We start from the raw sequence: 22,144 nt of genomic DNA, 5'->3' as shown, positions 1-22,144 counted from the left end.
GCCGATCCGAGCCGTCCAAAAATTCTAAAAAAAAAAACCGAGGGGCCCCACGCGGGAATCAACGTCATCCGAGGTGTGTAGGGTGCTTGATCGGAGCACCCCTTTTCGTGTGTATATGTATATTATACATATACACACGAAAAGGGGTGCTCCGATCAAGCACCCTACACACCTCGGATGACGTTGATTCCCGCGTGGGGCCCCTCGGTTTTTTTTTTTAGAATTTTTGGACGGCTCGGATCGGCCGTCCGGTGGCCGGAGACGGCCCGCCGGCGGCCGTCGGTCCGAATTCGGTCCCCCCAATTCGGTCCCTGTAGCATTTTTGATTAGCAATAAGTGGAGAGACCGCCCTAGCTCATATATTAGTTCTGAAGGTTATAATTAACCAATGTGGGAAAACTTCTAACACTCCCTCGCACCTGCGGCCCCGGACCCACACGTAGAGAGGTAAACAACGGATCCCTAACTTAGGGATCACAACAAACAACGAAACAAGGTGCCCTTAAGGCACAAACAACGGGCCAACCAATCAAGAGAGTTTTGTCCAAAAGCCTCTGTAGCTCTAATACCATGTCAAAGCATCCCACTCAGAACCAATTGACAATGAGTGGAGATGCCGCCTTGGCTCATATACTAGTTTTGGAGGTTATAATTAACCATGTGGGACAAGCTTTTACAGCGCTGTTTCTTCTGTGGAAGTGGCTTCACTTCCTATCTGGCCATGCCATCTCCTCCGTTCACCTTGATTCTGCATCTTGACCTCGCGAGGTGACCTGAACCAAATATGTGGACATGCGTGTTCTCTCCTGCACCTTCAAGTAACCTCTTTTGTATACTGATCAACTCCAGAATCTCTCTCTCGCCCTCTCTAACACCTACACATGCCCCATCAAAGCCAACTCTGCTCTCACCCAACCCATCTTCAGTGAGCTAGCACCCACCTGATTAGTGTTTTCCTCGTATCTCCCAGAAGGCTCACTCTACTAGCCTATTCACTTCAAGTCACTCATGCCCTTATTCAGACATACGGAACTAACGGGCCACTTGTAGTTATAAAAACCGAGAGTTGAAGTTTAGTGGCCAATGCGCCAATGCCTGATTCATTTAATGGCAAGTAAAAATTGTGGTGTGTCCTTGGTTCGTATTGTATTTGTTTTGAGTTGTGATTGTATTCCTGTCAGCCTTTTCTTGCCATGTGTACATGCAAGTGTCCCCATGTTCTGGTTGGGAGTTGGTAGTATTGCATATATCAGCAGTTTAAGCTCATCTTCATTGAGTTGATCGTCTTTCTTAATTTTCTACTTCTTGTTTTGATTGTTTATCTTGTAATTTATTAAGATGCCAAAGTTTTGCTCCATTTGCTTGATTTTAATTTTGAACACTGATATCTTCCCTGAATGGCAGATACATTTTCTTGTTTGAGACAATTACAAAGTTAAAATTTGAGATACCAGCAATGGAGGTAAAAGACACAGCACAAAGTTTCTTATCATTATCTGCTGGGATTTTGATAGATATGGTGAATTTATTATATGCAGGAGCCCATACACGATCGGATCTCTCGAAATGTTTCAGCGGCATTGTCATCGCTTCTGTAATTTAATTGAAGTGTGGACTATCTAGTCGAAATATTAGCCAGAGATGATCAATACAAGATTTTCCTTGTGTCTCACAGAATTTTCCGACATGGTTGGATCTAGCCGTTGGACAGACGCAACCGAATTGACGTAGAACTAGTGTCGAGATTTTGAATGCTACGTTACTGTGGTTCGTTTGGTTTTTGCGATTATTTGCAGTTGATGGTGCTTGTAGTTACAGACCTTTCTCTGTAATAAAAATGAGCATGTGGATGTATGCATGCTATCTATATAGCTTCTCTGCTTGTTTGCAGTTGATCTGGAAAGCTACATTTCTTGCAAGGATATGTCTACAGATGATTTGTACAGTGGAGGGAAGTTCTTAAAGTGGCATTAAGAGATGAAATTAGCATTCTCAATTATTACTTCTGATATAGCTTATTTTCAGCTGTCTCCAATTTTCTTTGTTGTTTTCTCTTTGTTTATCGGTGGGACGACCGGGGGCATGGTTAAGTGCAAAGTTGTGTGCGGAAAAGATTTTTTCTCCCTGGCGACAATTTTCAAGCTTTGTAGGCCCCTAAGAGTGACAGCAAGGGTGCAAAATCAAATATTATCGAGAATAGTCAAACTGATTGAAGATCTTAATAAGAATAGTCCAACTGACGGACGATGAAGGTCTCTAAGCAAAAGTGAGGGACTGGGGGAGCTGCTGTCCCCTTCAGGGGACAACAGCGTGCTGTTCCTGCCGAGGGGGCCCGGTCCGGTTTCTCTTCAATGATCGAAAACGTTCATGACTTCATGTCGTAGAACTCATCGAGTTGAACAAACATGCAAAAAAAACCAGCTTGATCGAATATCAAGTGCCTCATTGAAATCTTTTTGTCTTGAAAAGAATGGATCCGAAACACTGGATCAAATCCGCTAGAACCCATTATTTGCAAATTATATGAGTTTCGATTAGGCACTTAATGATATCTAATCGAGTTGATTTAACGCATAATTGTTCAACTTGACGAGCTCTACTAAGTGAACGTTTCTGATCATCAAAGCGAGACCAGAGCGGGGCCCTCTTGGCCGGGACAGCACGCCGCTATCCCTTTTAAGGGATAGCAGCTCTCCTCACTCCGGGTCTTGAAAAATTTCCTGAAAAGAAGGCCTCCCAAAATTATGTACTACTTTATCTGTCTCTTTTGAATCTTTTGAAGTGTTCAGCTTCGTAACTTTAATTTATTGAGGAGATATCATCATTACGAACCCGGGAGGCTTGTAGTGCACCAAGTGCACAACATGGTGCTGTGCACTATTCTCCAATTTCATTATTATATCTTTCATATCAACTTTTACCTCTATTTTTTTTACTTGCCTTTTATGGAGACATAATCATTACACTTTTACTTACTAACTTTTCAAAATGAAATTTATTTTCAGGAGCAAAATAGAAAAAAACATAACTTTTATCTACTGATTTTACAAAATGGACACTTATTAAGGAACAACTCAAGAAATACTGGATTCTAAAAAAAGGGACTGAGGGAATAGTATATATCTACACGACATGCCTATAAAATTGGAAATCCATTTAAATTAAGCCCATCAAATAAGAGTGCCCAACCTATAAAAATAAGAAAGGGAACAAATTAAATAGGTGAAGAACACTTTGCTGTTAAAAATGCAAGAACGATGATCTTTTAAGTGATTGTATCAAATTGTTGTCATGAGACATTTTGCAAATTTTAGTAGCGATGTACTACTATGATATTAGAATTTAATCTTGCTGAATGCTATTAATAATTGTTTTCGTAGTCGATTTATCTTTCTATCGTTTTGCTCGTGATGCGCATTAAGGGCCCCATTTTTTTTTTTTTATTTTATGTTCACTTTAGGCTCCAAAAATGTCAAGCCCACGTGTCTCAAAATGGCTTTATTGACCCGCTGTCTCCATTTTGAAGTTTTCCCAGTCCATCATGTATTGGGAGTTGGTACATATGATCCTATATATATAGATACATGTAGAGAGAGTATTATCAGGCAAGAAAGTCAAGCATGGCTGCTGGGGAAGGAGTGAAGTTGATAGGGTACTGGGCTAGCCCTTATGCCCTGAGGGTCGAGTGGGCTCTGAAACTGAAAGGAATCGAGTACGAGTACGTTGACGAGGATCTTTCGAACAAGAGTGCCCTCTTGTTGCAGTGCAATCCCGTGCATAAAAAGATTCCCGTGCTCGTGCACGATGGAAAACCGGTGGCGGAATCGCTTGTGATTATCGAGTACGTCGATGAGGTGTGGAAGGAGAAATACCCGCTGCTCCCTCGAGATCCCTGTGAAAGAGCCAAGGCACGTTTCTGGGCCAAATTTGCTGATGAAAAGGTACTAATAAGATATCCTTTTTTGATCTCTGTTTGTTTGCTCCAGCAACAATTTGCTACATGGTTTTGATTTCCTACTTAATTGCTCTGTTTTCTTGCTTTCATACGGCTGGGGTGATTGGTTCAAATCAGGAATGGATCCAAGAATATAGCTTCGTGAGAGTACTTTGTTAAGAGAGTTGCTATATGTACCGATCAAGGAGGAGAGAAATCGTACCGACGGCCGCCGGCGGGCCGTCTCCGTCCACCGGACGGCCGATCCGAGCCGTCCAAAAGTTCTAAAAAAAAAAACCGATGGGGCTAGCGCGGGAATCAACGGCATCCGAGGTGTGTAGGGTGCTTGATCCGAGCACCCCTTTTTCGTGTATATACACGTATATACATATATACACGAAAAAAGGGTGCTTAGATCAAGCACCCTACGCACCTCGGATGCCGTTGATTCTCGCGGAGGTCCCATCGGTTTTTTTTTATAGAAATTTTGGACGGCTCGGATCGGCCGTCCGGTGGCCGGAGACGGCCCGCCGGCGGCCCTCGGTACGATTTCCCTCCCCCATGGTCGGTACTCATAGCTTTTCTGCTTTGTTAATTGCAATGGCGAAAATTTATTTTTTTAGTTAATCACAATAAGATTGTGCATAATTAAGGCATGCGTTACAAACTACAAAAGCATATGACACTTACTTTCAATTAAATTATATACATCGACAAGTCTTAGAATGATCGAGATAGTTTTATTAATGATATTATTTTAAAATATTGCTCTTAGACGATCAAAATTAAATACAATTAAAAAAGAATCGTTCCAAACGAAAAAATTCGGAAACCAATAAGTATAAATGCACCATATGAAGAAATTGAACATAAAACCTATTCCATATGTATCCGTCCCTGGTTCAAATCCAATAGTTGTAAGTTCTTATGCATCTGATTAAAAAAAAGAGAGTCCTTGTTCGCATTTACCAGATCGGGCTCGAGCTTGCTCTACATAATAAAGGCGCTTATATGTGTCTAAGTTTGTCAAATTTACAAATAGATTTGAAGTATAGTAAATTAGAGGCCGGTCCTCTTTTTTAGGTTCGGTTTGATCCCAACCCTAAATATTATTTTCGAACCTAAATAGGCTCGGATATGTTGTGTAATGACTTTTGTACCCTGTTCTTGATCTCCAGAACGGCAGAGCCCAATAATTCATTCCCCATTTCCATTTTAAATCCACCCCCCTCCCAAAATCGAACTCACTCTCTCTCCTCCCCCTTCTTCCCACGACGGCCTCTTGTTCTCTCTCCAACCCCACGACATCTGTAGATCTCCGGCAAGGCTTCCACGGCTTTCCCCAACCACGCATAGAACATCTCCACCGCCTCCTCCTCTCCTCCTTCTGCCGCCGGAGGAGAAACATCCTTTGCCTCAACAAAGACCTTCACCGACGACCGACGAGGCAGATCCACCTAGAATTTGCAGAGAAGAGAAGGCTAGGGTCGAACATTGGATACATCATTTTCATCTGGCCATTTGTGGAACATTTTGTTTGCATGAAATTCACAAATTAGAAATGCTATAATATACTCTTTCCCATAACTTCTCATACCAGACCAACCCACTAAAATGCAAATAGGGATCAGAAATGTGGTCAATATCACGAAGAAGAGAAAGTTCTGGTCGAACATTTTGCTTTCACCTTGGAATTCACAGAGAAGAGATGGTTCTGGTTTTGTCTGCCGTCATCATCATCGCCTTGTTTGTTTTTCTTTTCCTTTTTTTGAATTCTTGAATTAGAATCAGTGTGATGTGTTTGGCGATATTTTAGCTCCAAAGCTTAATTGATGATTTCTCATAGTAATCGAGGTCGTGGAGGAATTAAGATTGATGAGAATTATGTAATTTTTATGAGAATTGTGTATTTTTTTTATAGAAATTGCCTACAAGAATTGTGTAAATTTTGTAAGAACAGTTTGAGAACTATGTATTTTATATAAGAATTGTATATTTTCTATAAGAACTGTGTATTGTCCATGAGAACTATCTATGAGAACTGTGGAAACTGTGTTTTTTTCTATGAGAATCGTGTATTGTCCATAAGAATTATCTATAAAAACTATGTATTTTCTATGAGAATTATGTATCAACCACACGTATGCAGTAACGTTTCAACCAAAAAGTATTATAAATCGTACTAAAGAAATGACTGAATGTATGGCCAATGAAAATCTTATGGGTATGTACGTGGAAACTTTGTGGTTTGTGGAAACTGTGTACGTACATGGAAGCTTTGTGGTTTGTGGACACTGAAAAGTTTCTTTTTTTTTCAATTTTTGTTTGTGTGTGTATTTTTTATGAGAACTGTGTATTTTTTTATGAGAATTGTGTATTGTTCATGAGAACTGTCTATGAAAACTATGTATTTTCTATGAGAATTGTTTATTTTCTATGAGAACTATCAATGAGAACTGTGTATTTTCAGCCTTATTTTTTATTACTACTACTACACTTGGTTGGATTTTAGCTGAGTGTTACGAATTTGTTCAATTTTTTGGTACTTCAAAAAATTGTTCAATTTTTATTCGTGTGTGTATTTTCTATGAGAATTGTGTTTTTTCCTATGAGAATTGTGTTTTTTCCTATGAGATTTGTGTATTTGTCTATGAGAACTGTCTATAAGAATTATGTATTTTCTATGAGAATTGTGTATTTTTCTGCGAGAACTGTCAATGAGAACTATGTATTTTATATGAGAATATTATATTTTTCTATGAAAACTGTGTATTTTCTATGGGAACATTGTATTTTTCTATGAGAACTGTGTATTTTTCTATGAGAACTGTCTATAAGAACTGTGTATTTTTTATGAGAACTGTGTATTGTCCATAACAACTATCTATGAGAACTATGTGTTTTCTATGAGAATTGAATATTGTCCATGAGAACTGTGTATTTTCTATGACAACTATATATTTTCTATGAGAACTGTATATTTTAGTGTATCATTAGACTATTTAAACTGTGTATTTTTCAATTCACATAGTCATTTTACATACTTCTTATAGAACTAACTATGAGAATTGATAGTTCTCATAGTCAATTCACATAGCCAGGGGTATTTTTTTTCGAAACAGTTCTCATAAAGACATTTCTCATAGGGATAGTTCTCATAGAAATAGTTCTCATAGACAGTTCTGGTGGAAACAATTCTCATAGAAACAGTTCTCATAGAGAGTTCTCATAGCAAATGATATTTTTTTAATCTTACATAATTTTATATTCAATATGGATCTTGTTTAGTAGATATCGTCGAGTAGATTCCAAAAATATAATTTTTTTAAAAAATGAATATCTATAACAAAAGATATGACTTTTTGAAATTTAAACAATGTTTTAATGGTGCACCAATGCTCATGGAGCCTTGGATAATTTTTCTATACTACATGTTGTTTAGTTCCATGCGCTGATGCTCGTGAAGGGGCATGGTTGGAATAAAAAATACAAATAATTGTGCAGGACTAAAGTAAATCCGAACCTAATTTTTGGGACCAACCTAAAAATTCCCCTTTGAAGTAATACTTCAGACCCAGTCTTATTTTTTTGAAGAGAAATTTATACAAATGGTCCTCCTAGTTTCACCAGAGTCTTATTTTTGTCATTCAAGTATCAATTGTAACTTTTTGACCTTTAAGTTTGGTTTTCATATTAAGTTGGTTCAATTGATAACGTCTGTCAGCCAAACTGGATGGAAAAAATCAGATTGAGGGAAGACGTCATCAATTGGACCAATTTGGTATGAACTGCAACGTCCAAATTGATATCAATCTGATTTTTTCCGTCCAGTTTGGTTGACAAAAGTTATCAATTGGACCAATGTGGTACAAAAATCTAACTTGAAGATTAAAAGAGTTGCAATTGATACTTGAAGGACAAAAATAAGACTCGGGTGAAATTATGAGGACCATTTATATAAATTTCCCTTTGAATGAAGGCCCAGTCTCGTTTAAGTTTCATTTACTATGCCCGTCCAAGTACTCTGTTTAATGAATAGACTATCTAACTTTTATAGCATAAGGATATGTTAAAATCATCAATATTTTTCGGGTTTGGGCCGGGCGGAGCAGGGTTAGACTTCAAGGGTCATTCTTAAATTCATCTTATCTTATCAATGAAACGGACTCAAAAACTCAGCCCAACCCATTCTTGTGCGTCTAATATCAATCCAAAACCTTTGCCGGCGCGAATTGGGTAGGCCGGCATTGACCTTGTTATCCTATACTAAAACCAGCAATTTTTTTGGGATTGTTTCTCTTTTTTCCAGTGTGTACCCGCACTCATGGCTACATTCACCAAGCAAGGTGAAGAACAAGAGAAATCTGCAAAAGAAGCTCGAGAGATCCTCAAGACTCTAGAGAGTGGGCTTGAGGGGAAACCCTTCTTTGGAGGAGAGACCATAGGCTTTGTGGACATATCAGCTGCTTGGATTGGAATATGGGCTAAAATCAATGAAGATATTGTGAACATCAAACTTGTAGACGAGAAGACAATGCCTCTGCTCTGTGTTTGGTTCCAACATGTCCTTGAAAATCCAATTATCAAAGAGTGCTTGCCTCCCAGGGAGAAGTTGCTGGAGCATATCAAAGGCTTCCACAGGAGGTTGATGGCTGCTTCAACTTGACAAGTTTTACGGCTCCTTTTATTGCGTTGTAATGTTTGTGTTAGAGCCAAGGATCTAAATACCGTACTGGACATGGTACCATTTTGGTAACTGATGCGGTATGTACCGGTATAATACCGGGTATCGTTTCGAATAAGGTCATCAAAATTGTAAGCCAAATTGTAATAAGGTAAGAATGAAGGAAAGGTAACACATGTTTGCGGCGTCTCCTTGAATTTGAGTTTCACTCTTCTCATCCTTGCTATGTTTTTAGCTCACCGTAGAAGTAGGAAGCAAAACCCCATAGCGAAAGAATAAGAGAAACTCCTTTCTCTGCTTGAAACTTTGGGAAATGCTAGGGACATATCAATGTGTCACATTCCAATTATACCTCTCTCACATGCATGTGTGAAATTTTCACAATAAATGCTAGGGACCCACATATGTGTGAGAGGGGTGTGGTTTGAGGTGTGACAAATTGATATGCTCCTAGAATCTTCTTGAAACTTTTCGCCATAAAAAATAACTTCCAAAATTTTTTCCACTGGGAGTAGAAAAATGGTTATAAACTTATAATAGTAGAGACCATAGGGGCTCCCGACTAGCTGTGAAATATCCAGTTTGAGCCATAGCTACTATCTGTGAGGATAGGCTGTCATTACAGCACCACCTCGGTACTAGATGGTAGTAGTCCTAACTTAGGGATCATAACAAACAACGAAACAAGGTGCCCTTAAGGCACAAACAACGGGCCAACCAATCAAGAGAGTTTTGTCCAAAAGCCTCCATAGCTCTGACACCATGTCAAAGCATCCCACTCAGAACCAATTGACAATGAGTGGAGATGCCGCCTTGGCTCATATACTAGTTTTGGAGGTTATAATTAACCATGTGGGACAAGCTTTTACAGCGCTGTTTCTTCTGTGGAAGTGGCTTCACTTCCTATCTAGCCATGCCATCTCCTCCGTTCACCTTGATTCTGCATCTTGACCTCGCGAGGTGACCTGAACCAAATATGTGGACATGCGTGTTCTCTCCTGCACCTTCAAGTAACCTCTTTTGTATACTGATCAACTCCAGAATCTCTCTCTCGCCCTCTCTAACACCCACACATGCCCCGTCAAAGCCAACTTTGCTCTCACCCAACCCATCTTCAGTGAGCTAGCACCCACCTGATTAGTGTTTTCCTCGTATCTCCCAGAAGGCTCACTCTACTAGCCTATTCACTTCAAGTCACTCATGCCCTTATTCAGACATATGGAACTAACGGGCCACTTGTAGTTATAAAAACCGAGAGTTGAAGTTTAGTGGCCAATGCGCCAACGCCTGATTCATTTAATGGCAAGTAAAAATTGTGGTGTGTCCTTGGTTCGTATTGTATAAATTGTGGTGTGTCCTTGGTTCGTATTGTATTTGTTTTGAGTTGTGATTGTATTCCTGTCAGCCTTTTCTTGCCATGTGTACATGCAAGTGTCCCCATGTTCTGGTTGGGAGTTGGTAGTATTGCATATATCAGCAGTTTAAGCTCATCTTCATTGAGTTGATCGTCTTTCTTAATTTTCTACTTCTTGTTTTGATTGTTTATCTTGTAATTTATTAAGATGCCAAAGTTTTGCTCCATTTGCTTGATTTTAATTTTGAACGCTGATATCTTCCCTGAATGGCAGATACATTTTCTTGTTTGAGACAATTACAAAGTCAAAATTTGAGATACCAGCAATGGAGGTAAAAGACGCAGCACAAAGTTTCTTATTATTATCTGCTGGGATTTTGATAGATATGGTGAATTTATTATATGTAGGAGCCCATACACGATCGGATCTCTCGAAATGTTTCAGTGGCATTGTCATCCCTTCAGTAATTTAATTGAAGGGTGGACTATCTAGTCGAAATATTAGCCAGAGATGATCAATACAAGTTCTGTCAATACAAGATTCTCCATGTGTCTCGCAGGATTTCCGGACATGGTTGGATCTAGCCGTTGGACAGACGAAACTGAATTGACGTGGAACTAGTGTCGAGATTTTGAATGCTACGTTACTATGGTTCGTTTGGTTTTTGCGATTATTTGCTGTTGATGGTGCTTGTAGTTACAGACCTTTCTCTGCAATAAAAATGAGCATGTGGATGTATGCTATCTATATAGCTTCTTTGCTTGTTTGCAGTTAATCTGGAAAGCTACATTTCTTGCAAGGATATGTCTACAGATGTTTTGTACAGTGGAGGGAAGTTCTTAAAGTGGCATTAAGAAATGAAATTAGCATTCTCAATTATTACTTCTGATTTAGCTTATTTTCAACTGTCTCCAATTTTCTTTGTTGTTTTCTCTTTGTTTATCGGTGGGACGACCGGGACCTGGTTAAGTGCAAATTTGTGCAGAAAAGCTACGTGCACAGCATGCTGTGCACAGATCCCGTTTTCTCCCGCCTCGGGTCACGCAAAGATGATCGGAGCCGCTCATTTTGTTCAAAATATGTTGTTTAAGGTCTCTGTAAAAAATGAGCTTCGTTCGATATCGTTAGAGGCGTTAACAAAACACCCAAAATCACTTCAGAATTTAGGCCACCCGAGGCGGGAGAAAACGGCCGCTGTGCACAGCTCAAATTTGTGTGCGGTACGGATTTTTCTACCTGGTGACAATTTTCAAGCTATGTAGGCCCCTAAGAGTGACAACAAGGGTGCAAAATCAAATATTATCGAGAATGGTCCAACTGATTGACAATGTTAATAAGAATAGTCCAACTGATTGACGATGAAGGTCTCTAAGCAAAAGTCAAGGGACTGTGGGGAGCTGCTGAGGGGGGCCTGCTCCGGTCTCTCTCCAATGATTGGAAACGATCACCTCGTAGAACTCATCGAGTTGAATAAATATGCAAAAAAATCAGCTCATCGAGTTGAACAAATATGCATAAAAATCAGCTCGATCAAATATCATTAAGTGCCTCATCAAAATCTTTTGTTTTGAAAAGAATGGATCCGGAACACTGGATCAAATCCACTAGAACCTATTATTGGCAAATTATATGTGTTTCGATTAGTCACTTAATGATTTCTAATTGAGCTAATTTATCAAATGCTTGGTCAACTTGACAAACTCTACGAAGTGAACGTTTCTAATCATCAAAGCGAGACCGGAGTGGGGCCCTCTTGGCCGGGACAGCATGCTGCTGTCCCTTTAAAGGGATAGCAGCTCCCCTCGCTCCGGGTCTTGAAAAATTTCCCGAAAAGAAGGCCTCCCAACATTATGTACTACTCCTTCTGTCCCTTTTCAAGTGTTACAGTTTGGTAACTCCAATTTATTAAGGCGATATCATCATTACGAACTCGGGAGGCTTGAGTTGCACCAAGTGCACAACACGGTATTGTGCATGATCCGAGTTGTCGGATTGTGCATAGCACTGTGCGGTGCACTATCCCCCAATTCCATCATTATATTTTTCGCATCAACTTTTACTTCTGATTTTTTCTAATTGCCTTCTATGAAGACATAATTATTACACTTTTACTCACTAACTTTTCAAAATGAAATCTACTTTTAGAAGCAAAATAGAAAAAAAAAAAAAAACTTTTACCCACTAATTTTACAAAATGAATATTTATTAAGGAACAACCAAAAAATACTGGATTCTAAAAAAAGGGACCGAGGGAGTAGCATATATCTACACGATATGCCTATAAAATTGGAAATCCATTTAAATTAAGCCCATCAAATAAGAGTGCCCAACCAATAAAAATAAGAAAGGAAACAAATTAAATAGGTTAAGAACACTTTGCTGTTAAAAATGCAAGAACGATGATCTTTTAAGCGATTGTATCAAATTGTTGTCATGAGACATTCTGCAAATTTTAGTTGCGATGTACTACTATGATATTAGAATTTAATCTGGCTGCCTCTAATGACACGAGCATTTTTCCTAATGCCACGAGCATTAATTATTCTGGTGGGCAAAATGACTCTTTTGTCCTGTTTTGGTCAAAAGCTTTCAGTCCATAAAATTTGTTACACAAACTATCCTTCTGTAAACGAACAACCCTTCGATTACCCTTTTTCGACTTTTGATTTCCTGTGCTTTTCAACTGCAACCATTATCTCCATTTTTCCTTTAAGTTTTGTCTTTTTCCGTTTGTACTTGATCGCCAGATTCATTGGAGTATATACATTCAAGATTTGTATTGTTTATTCATTGTGTACTTGTATACTTAGGAATTGCTTTTCTAAAGTATATATTTACGGTTTTGTTACGTTATTCACGAACTACTATTGTTGAGATTGAGCCAATCTCAACGGGTTGGTCTTGTGATCAAGACTTGAGATTTAAGAGTTTACTCTCTGCTAAGATCTTTGGTTCAAAACCTATTAGATGCTATTAAATTTTGGGGTCAGTCCATATAGAGTTTTGTTCTAACTTTAATTAGGACCCCTGCAAATAGCGATGAGATTGGTCTCCAAAGATTAGTTATGATGTAAGAAAGCTGTCTCGGACAACTAAGCTATCAAAAAAAAAAAAAAACTAATATTGTTGAGCCTATGTTTAGTGTTTCATTAGTGTACTTTGTTTTTCGGTAAAAAACAAAAATTAATGTTTTTTATTTTTTTAAAAAAACCTTGTTTTGTTTAGGGACTAAGATTAGTTTTTTCAATTAAAAAATTGACTTTAGCTCACAATCAAACAAAATAACGATTCTACAATCAAAACAAAATTGTCAATTGGAAAGCACGAGAAATCAAAAGCTTAAGGGTAATTCAATTAGGATTGTTTCTTCAAGGAAGGGTAGTTTGGGTAACTATTGTTATGGATTAATAGCTTTGACTACAAGTGGGTAAGAGTGTCATTTTACCCACCAGAACAATTAATGCTCGTGGCATTATTGAAAAGCCTCGTGGCATTAGAATTTGGGCGCCGCTATTCACAGCCCTTTATTTTTTTCCGTAGCCCATTACATTTCGGTAAATGGTTGTTGAAAATCATAAATAACATTTCGGTAAATTGCTGTTGAAAACAAGATTATATTTCGGTAACTACATGTCGAAAATATGTTCAACTTTCGGTAAACAACTGCCGAACATGCATTTTCGGTAAATATCTGTTGAAAAAAATATTATATTTCGGTAATTGGATGCTGAAAATATATCTCTATTTCGGTAATTAACTGTCGAGTATAATTGAAAATTTTTAACGAGCTATGAGAGTAAATAGAGGGCTGCGAATAGCAGCGTCCTAGAATTTTCCTTTAATCTTGTTGAATGCTATTAATAATTGTTTTCGTAGTCGATCTATCTTTCTATTGTTTTGCTTGTGATGCGCATTAAGGGCCCCATTTTTTTTTATGTTCGCTTTAGGCTACAAAAACGTCAAGCCCACGTGTCTCGAACTGGCTTTCTTGACCCGCTGTCTCCATTTTGGAATTTAATTTCCCAGTCCATCATGTATTGGGAGTTGGTACATATGATCCTATATATATATAGATACATGTAGAGAGAGTGCTATAAGAGCATCCGCACCAGTCTTTCCAAATTTCAGACCAAATTACACCTTAAAATATCACTTTATTACTTTAGCTAGTCATTTTTAAAAAGCATACTGCATCAGACTCTCTATTCTAACTTGTAGTCTATTAATATATTATTTCCTTCTTCTTCCAAAACAATTGATTATGAGATTCTTAGACAAAAAAATTAATTATGACCATTTACGATAAAATGATAAAAAAGTAAGATCTTCGCACCAGTTCAAAAAGATTGAAAATTGGAGTATTTAATTTTTTAGCCATATTTTTTACTATATAAACAGTCTAAAAAATTAAGTGCTCCAATTTTCAATCCGTTTGAACCAGTGCGAAGATCTTATTTTTTTAATCATTTTATCTTAAAAAGTCATAGTTAATTTTTGTCTTTAAGGCTTTCATAATCAAGTTTCTGTTCTACAGTATCCTAAATAAATAATAAAGTAACAAATAGATGGATGAATAGTGCCTCGTTTTTTACCACTAGGCACTGTAGCAAAGTTAAGGAAATTGTAAAATAGCGAGATAGGGGAAGAGGCTGATGCAGGGGAGAATTTGCTTGTTTTCTCTTTATTTTAACTTTGAAGAAGATGTAGCGTGTTTGATGTGGATGCCCTAAGGCAAGAAACTCAAGCATGGCTGCTGGGGAAGGAGTGAAGTTGATAGGGTGCTCGGTTAGCGCTTTCGCCCTGAGGGTCGAGTGGGCTCTGAAGCTGAAAGGAATCGAGTACGAGTATGTCGACGAGGATCTTTCGAACAAGAGTGCCCTTTTGCTGCAGTGCAATCCCGTGCATAAAAAGATTCCCGTGCTCGTGCACGATGGAAAGCCGGTGGCGGAATCGCTTGTGATTATCGAGTACGTCGACGAGGTGTGGAAGGAGAAATACCCACTGCTCCCTCAAGATCCCTGTGAAAGAGCCAAGGCACGTTTCTGGGCCAAATTTACTGATGAAAAGGTACTAATAAGAGAAGCTTTTATGATCTCTGTTTGTTTGCTCTAGCAACAATTTGCTACATGGTTTTGGTTTCCTACTTTTTTTTTTTTAATCCGCGGTTTCCTTCTCAATTGCTCTGTTTTGTTGTGCTTTCATATGGCTGGGGTGATTGGTTCAAATCAGGGACGGATCCAGGAATATAGATTAGTAGGGGTACCTTGTTTTTTTTTTTTTTTTTTGATTTTTTATGGCGAAAATTTAATTTTCTAGTTAATCACAATAAGTTCATATACAACTAAGGCATGTGTTACAAACTACAAAAGTATATGACACTTACTTTCAATTAAATCATCTAAAAATGAGCACAAAATCTTAGACATAATTTTTAGAGTATGTTTTATATGAACATCGACAAGTTTTAGAATGGTTGAGATAATTTTATTAATGAAATTATTTTTAAATATTGCTCATAGATGGTTAAAAATAAATACAATTAAGAAAGAATTGTTCCAAACAAAAAAAACGTCCGGAAACCAACAAGTATAAATGCACCATATGACGAAATTGAACATAAAACTAATTCTATATGTATATTTTCGAGATATATGCACTTTCATAATTATGCTAAATATATGAAAATACAACAAAATTATTTTAGTTTTCAGTGGGGACATGTGCCCCCATGTCAATCCTTCCCGGGTTCAAATAGTTGTAACTTCTTATGCATCTGCTAGAGCAGGGTTAGAATTCAAGGGTCATTCTTAAATCCAAAATGCTAGAGGCACATCAACCACACCCTTTTGATGTGCCCCTAAGGTGATGTGCCCCTAGCACCTCTCTTCTTAAATTCATCTTATCAATGAAACGGACTAAAAAACTCAGCCCAACCGATTCCTATGGGTCTAAGATTACTCCAAAGCCTTTGCCCGCGCGAATTGGGTTGGGCAGACCTCGAGATAGCATGGACCTCGTTATCCCATCCTAAAACCAGCAAATTTTTTTTGGATTGTTTCTCTTTTTTCCAGTGTGTACCCGCACTCGTGGCTACATTTACCAAGCGAGGTGAAGAGCAAGAGAAATCTGCAAAAGAAGTTCAAGAGATCCTCAAGACTCTAGAGAGTGGGCTTGAGGGGAAACCCTTCTTTGGAGGAGAGACCATAGGCTTTGTGGACATATCAGCTGCTTGGATTGGAATATGGGCTAAAATTAATGAAGATATTGTGAACATCAAACTTGTAGACGAGAAGACAATGCCTCTACTCTGTGCTTGGTTCCAACATGTCCTTGAAAATCCAATTATCAAAGAGTGCTTGCCTCCCAGAGAGAAGTTACTGGAGCATATCAAAGGCTTCCACAGGAGGTCGATGGCTGCTTCAACTTGACAAGTTTTACGGCTCCTTTTATTGCGTTGTAATGTTTGTGTTAGAGCCAAGGACCTAAATACCGTACTGGACATGGTACCATTTTAGTAACTGGTGCGGTATGTACCGGTATAATACCGGGTATCGTTTCGAATAAGGTCATCAAAATTGTAAGCCAAATTGTAACAAGGTAAGAATGAAGGAAAGGTAACACATGTTTGCCGCGTCTCCTTGAATTTGAGTTTCACTCTTCTCATCCTTGCTATGTTTTTAGCTCATCGTAGAAGTAGGAAGCAAAACCCCATAGCGAAAGAATAAGAGAGACTCTTTTCTCTGCTTGAAACTTTGGGAAATGCTAGGGACACATCAATGTGTTACACTCCAATTATACCTCTCTCACATGCATGTGTGAAATTTTCACAATAAATGCTAGGGACCCACATATATGTGAGAGGGGTGTGGTTTGAGGTGCGACAAATTGATATGCTTCTAGCATCTCCCTGAAACTTTTCGCCGTAAAAAATAACTTCCAAAATTTTTTCCACGGGGAGTAGAAAAATGGTTATAAACTTATAATAGCAGAGACCATAGGGGCCTCCGACCAGCTGTGAAATATCCGGTTTGAGCCATAGCTACTGTCCGTGAGGATAGGCTGTCGCCACAGCACCACTTCGGTACTAGATGGTAGTAGTCCATATTTCCCCTTGAACTGTCCTGCTGTTAGCACTTTGATTTCCAAGGCTTGCTAAGCTTGGCTAGCAGTGACACCTTGCACCCTAGCTAACCGGTGGAAACGAAGGCATGAGGCAGACATGTCTTTACAAGGTGACCCGACGATGTCGGTTGGTGTCGGCACTGGTCCCTAAGGCAAGTGGCAGTTGTGATGCACATGATGGCCCGATGATATCGAGGCAGGGATGCTAAACGGGAAGCAGGCTTGTGGGACAAGGCAATTGAGAAAAACGGCTAAGTATTGGGAGCTTGGGTTGAATCACGAAATTGGCCAGGCAACCTTGAGTTGGCTCGGGCAAAATGGAGGCAGACTTGAGTTGGCTCAGGCAAAACAGTTATTGACGGTTAACAGCATTCTGCACATATTGCTGGGAGCATGGGACAGGTGTCCAAGGCAGAAACGAGCAGTTATCGACAGTTATTTCCAGGCAGTTTCATGTTTCAGTGTGCTGGCAGATTCTAGCAGTGCCAGCACAGCCCTAGGGCAGTTGGGGGTGTCAATTGCAAGATCATGGGTTGGCCCCATGATCTCATGTACTTAGTGGTCACATTTTTATGATTGTAAGCCTATTTAGGAAAGCATTTTCGTAGCCTAAGGCAGAGAGGGTTGTTCTGTCTAGGTTCTTGAGTGCATTCCTTTGTAAATTGGTGCTTAATAAAGATTGGGACGGTTCCCGTAACTCTTGAGTGTGTTTCTAGACGTTCAAACATATCGAGTGTGTGAGTAAACACTAGTTGGCTGAGACCAAGTTGTTGGCAAACTTGGTGCCATCACGGGCAGATTTCTAAGCGAAAAATAGCCCCGTGACACCTGCCATCTTGGCTACTACCATCCGTGGTCATGATGGTGCTTATGGATATAGCCCTTTTGGTAGTGAACAAAGCATTTGGATATATGCCATCTACAGAGCTTCTCTGAATGTTTGCAATTAATCTGGAAAGCTCTATTCATTCCAAGGAATATATGTAGAGAGGGCTTGAAAACTGCAGGAAGTTCTTAAAGTGGCTTGAGAAATGAAACTAGCTTTCTCAATTATCAGTTGTAATTTAGCTTATTTTCAGGCCCTATTTTCAGTTGTCTTTTCAATTCTGTCTTTTTCTTTTTGTTGGAGGGAGGTCCAGGGGACCAGGGCCATGGGCAATTGCAAAGCTGTGTTTGGTAAAGAATTTTCTCCTTGGTGACAATTTTCAACCTTTGTTGGCCCCTGATAGTGAGTCAGTGACACAACAACGCTGCTACTTGCACAGTAAAGGCTGCACAGCAGCCATGCACAGACCAGTTTTGTGTCCATCTCGGGTCTCGCAAAGATGATCGGAGCCTAAATTTTGAAGCAAAGTTAGATGATTCGTAAACACCCTTCCCGATATCGGATTGAGGTGATTTTTTACAGGGACCATAAACAAAGTATTTGTTAGATGATTCGTAAACACCCTTCCCGATATCGGATTGAGGTGATTTTTTACAGGGACCATAAACGAAGTATTTTGAACAAAATGAACGGCTCCGATCATCTTTGCGAGACCCGAGACGGACACAAAACTGGTCTGTGCATGGCTGCTGTGCAGCCTTTGCTGTGCAAGCAGACTTTTTGGTGACACAAGGGGTGCAAAATCAAACATTATCTAGAATAGTCCAACTGATTGACGATGAAGGTCTCAGCATCGCCGGCGCTAAGCAAAAGCGAAGCGATAGCTTTTGGCTCCTAAAAAGAATTCTTAAAAGGAGGGCATCCCAAAATTATGTAGTATATGAGAAAAACCTTTTTACGGCTATATTTTACGACGCTCAATTGCATTCATCCAAAAATGTTTTGGACGGTCCGGATTTTAAAAAAACTATTCGCTGGAAGAGCTTTTTTTAAATTTGGACCATTGATTGCCGAAACGGACGGCTGAGAGTCTGAGATTGCGCAGAGCCGTGAATAAATAAGTTTCTCTCGTAGTATATATCTTTACTACAAGTCTATAAAATTAAAACTTCATTCAAATTGAGCAAAGCCTAATCAGAACTTTTGCGGCTAAAAATGCAAGAATAGTGGATCTTTAATTGATTGTATCAAATTTTTGTACTGAGACATAATTTTGAAATTGTTGCAAATTTTTGTCATCATGTATGATATTGGAATTTTTTCTTGTTTACGATTAGTGATCATTGTTTTCGAAGTTGATTAATCCCGTGCATAAAAAGCTTCCCGTGCTCGTGCACGATGGAAAACCTGTGGCGGAATCGCTTGTGATTATCGAATACGTCGATGAGGTGTGGAAGGACAGATACCCACTGCTCCCTCAAGATCCCTATGAAAGAGCCAAGGCACGTTTCTGGGCCAAATTTGCTGATGAAAAGGTACTAATTAAGATAACCTTTTATAGTCTCTGTTTGATAGCTCTGGCAACAATTTATACTATTAACATGGCTTTGGTTTCCTAGTTAATTGCTCTGTTTTCGATTGAGCTTTCGATTATCTTTCTATATTTGATTGACTATATTAATACTGAAAAGATGTATAATCTCACGATTTGGAACTACCCAGACATATGATTCAACCGTTCATATATTACCGCTTTTGGAAGCGATTATGGTACAGGTGTGTTAGGAATTTCATGTTGTACTTTGTTGTTACGAGGTTTTGACTGATCGTCTTGAATTAGTATGTTAAAACTGTTGGGATTAAAAGCGGAAGCACCAAGTTTTGGCCATTCCAAAAAGGAAAAAAAAAAAAATATAAATACCCAAGTACCGAGATTCAAATACAACCAATGAAAGTTAGATGAAAAATAAAATAGAGAGAGACATGCAAAATTTACGTGGTTCGGCAATAACACGCCTACTCTACGAGGAGAATCCCGTTCTTTCACCACAAGAATATTGTACAAGTACACTTGAGTACAAAAAACACACACCCAGACCTTTATACCCTCACTCATACATGAAGACACTCTCGCCAACCGTATGCTTGCCCGCACACCCCTTACACTACACTCTAGTGTGCATATACATGAGCTTAGAGGTATTGTGTAGAGCGCTTGCGCTCCCAAGCATGCATATACATGAGTTTATATAAAATTGGTAGAAAAAACCAAGATAGCATTGGGAATTCGAACCACCCCAATAAATACCATTGGGAATTCGAACCATCGCAACAAAAATTATACAATTGCCTATGGTAACAAATTTTCCCATCATCTCATGAGGGACAATTTGTGGAACTGTTTGGGTGGATTGTTATTTGTAATTTATCTTTTCCCAGTTGATTGGGGTGTCTATGTTGATTCAGTCCAATCCACCCTTATTTCTTAGAAAAGAAAAAAAAAATCTTACATGATCCAAAATCATCTCCTGCTGATTAATTTGGCGTATAGGTCAGATTGCATTTAGAATAGGCAATTTAGTTACCGAATTCATCGATGGGAAGACGAGACTAGAGGTGTTTCCTTTTCTTTCTCTTGCAATTGGCCTACTCATTGGCTAAGGTTTTCGTATGGCAGGAGTGATTGGTTCAAATCTAATAGTAATAGCTTCTTTATGCATTTGATTAAAAAAAGAAACTAGTTATGCACATCCGTGAGCTTGCACTACATAATAACGGCACTTATAAGTAGCAATGTATCATCCATAACTTTCACAAAATTAGTGTTCATGACCATTTGTAGCTCATTAAAATTATTTCTTAATGTTTTAATGAATAGACTAACCAACTTCTATGGCAGAAGTATACGATTTGAAATAATAATGTTCGAGAGGGGCCGGGCCGGATTGGACTTTGAGGGCTATTCTCAAATCCATCTTATGTATCAAACGGACTCAACCAAATTCATTCCTAAGGGTCTAATAAGGGCCTGTTTGATGTCAGGTGTCGTTTCGAGAGGATTGGTAAAGAGGTGGGATTAATAATTTTCATGTTTGTTTTGCACGGAATTAAACGATAGGATTATTATCTAACTTGTTTGTTTTTACATGGATATGATTAGATTGAAAATGTCTATTTCCAATTTTACCCTTATGCAAAATTTATATGAAAATGGAGCGAACATTAAAAAGTGCTTGCCTCTTCTTTCTGTTTGTAAACATTAAATCGATATAAAAAATAATAATCCCAAATCATTAAAACTGCGGACTAAGTTGCGCAAGCTAGCAGGCAGGCTAGCGGGATAGTGTGCACCCTGATCTACCATTGACCTCGGTATCCTATCTTCAGATGAGCAAACTTTGTTGACTGTTCTCTTTTTTCCAGTGCGCGCCAGCATTGTTTGCTACATTCTACAAGCAAGGAGAAGAGCAAGAGAAATTTGCAAAAGAAACTCAAGAGCATCTCAAGACTCTAGAGAGTGGACTTGAGGGGAAACCCTTCTTTGGAGGAGAAACCATAGGCTTTGTGGACATATCAGTTGCTTGGATTGTGGTGTGGGCTCAAATTACTGGAGAAATTGTGAACATAAAGCTGGTAGATGAAGAGTGCTTGCCTTTGCTTTTTGTTTGGTTCCAACAAGTCCTTGAAAATCCAAGTATCAAAGATTGTTTGCCGCCTAGAGAGAAATTGTTGGAGCATAACAGGGGTTTCCACAAGATGTACGTGTTAAGGGCTGCTTCAACTTGACAAGCCTTTTCTTTTGCCAAGACGATAGAATGTTAGTATGTTAGTTAAGCTAGATTATTGTACGATGTGTCAATGTTGTTCCATATGTTCGAACTCAGGTCATCCCATCTCCTAAGTACTTGTACACGACCAATATGAGCTAGAAGTCCTGGTCAACTGGACAAAGTTTATGGCTCTTTTATGGGTCCTGTTGGTAGTTCCTCAATACTCCCAGAGTACCACGTGAAACCATGTGGCATTGTTCACGTCGTACTCCGGAAAGTCAAATAGTGGTAAGCTCATTTTGTGGGACATGATGAGACACTTTTATTACGTGAGTGAAAAATAAGACGTGACTCATATTACATATGTTGTATTTTGTATTTGTCGGGAGCTCCACGTGACGATATCACATTGTACTCAGGGACTACCTTATTATCTTTAATTTCCTGTATTAA

At 38.9% G+C, this 22,144-nt stretch overlaps 3 protein-coding genes across 5 annotated transcripts in view; all 3 read left to right on the top strand.

The window, feature by feature from the left end:
• The window catches only part of LOC131332386 (phosphoribosylaminoimidazole-succinocarboxamide synthase, chloroplastic), an 18,880-nt gene extending 8,071 nt beyond the window's left edge, over positions 1-10,809 (top strand). Inside the window, exons 11-12 of one of the 2 annotated variants that reach the window (XM_058366585.1) lie at positions 10,247-10,304; positions 10,381-10,809. In XM_058366585.1, coding sequence (XP_058222568.1) covers positions 10,247-10,304; positions 10,381-10,440 — 118 coding nt within the window. In that variant the 3' untranslated portion in view covers positions 10,441-10,809. Of the gene's footprint in view, positions 1-1,404; positions 1,463-1,538; positions 2,010-10,246; positions 10,305-10,380 lie in introns of those variants that run through there. The other variant, XM_058366586.1, reaches the window with a different exon arrangement.
• Positions 3,537-22,144, top strand: LOC131332387 (glutathione transferase GST 23-like). Of its 2 annotated transcripts, none has more exons than XM_058366587.1 (2): positions 3,537-3,941; positions 21,345-22,144. In XM_058366587.1, exons 1-2 carry the CDS (start codon positions 3,621-3,623, stop codon positions 21,705-21,707), a joined length of 684 nt encoding a protein of 227 aa, XP_058222570.1. In that variant the 5' UTR covers positions 3,537-3,620; the 3' UTR covers positions 21,708-22,144. The 2 variants fall into 2 exon arrangements, with proteins under 2 accessions (XP_058222570.1, XP_058222571.1); XM_058366588.1 differs by lacking the exon at positions 21,345-22,144 and adding an exon at positions 8,244-8,837 and having other exon boundaries at positions 3,538-3,941.
• On the top strand, positions 14,677-16,595 carry LOC131332388 (glutathione transferase GST 23-like). Its single transcript, XM_058366589.1, has 2 exons — positions 14,677-15,040; positions 16,045-16,595. Exons 1-2 carry the CDS (start codon positions 14,720-14,722, stop codon positions 16,399-16,401), a joined length of 678 nt encoding a protein of 225 aa, XP_058222572.1. The 5' UTR covers positions 14,677-14,719; the 3' UTR covers positions 16,402-16,595.

The sequence above is a fragment of the Rhododendron vialii genome, chromosome 7a, assembly GCF_030253575.1.
Source record: "Rhododendron vialii isolate Sample 1 chromosome 7a, ASM3025357v1".
NCBI classification, from domain to species: domain Eukaryota; kingdom Viridiplantae; phylum Streptophyta; class Magnoliopsida; order Ericales; family Ericaceae; genus Rhododendron; species Rhododendron vialii.
Note: the sequence above shows the minus strand (reverse complement) of the source record. Positions and strands in the feature narration are given on the sequence as shown.

What these genes read in the sequence shown, in the direction of transcription:
- LOC131332387 (XM_058366587.1), top strand. Translation starts at nt 3,621, where the DNA reads ATGGCTGCTGGGGAAGGAGTGAAGTTGATAGGGTACTGGGCTAGCCCT. An exon ending in CCAAATTTGCTGATGAAAAG is followed by an intron (nt 3,942 to 21,344) that starts GTACTAATAAGA and finishes TCTTTTTTCCAG; the next exon opens with TGCGCGCCAGCATTGTTTGC.
- LOC131332388 (XM_058366589.1), top strand. Translation starts at nt 14,720, where the DNA reads ATGGCTGCTGGGGAAGGAGTGAAGTTGATAGGGTGCTCGGTTAGCGCT. An exon ending in CCAAATTTACTGATGAAAAG is followed by an intron (nt 15,041 to 16,044) that starts GTACTAATAAGA and finishes TCTTTTTTCCAG; the next exon opens with TGTGTACCCGCACTCGTGGC.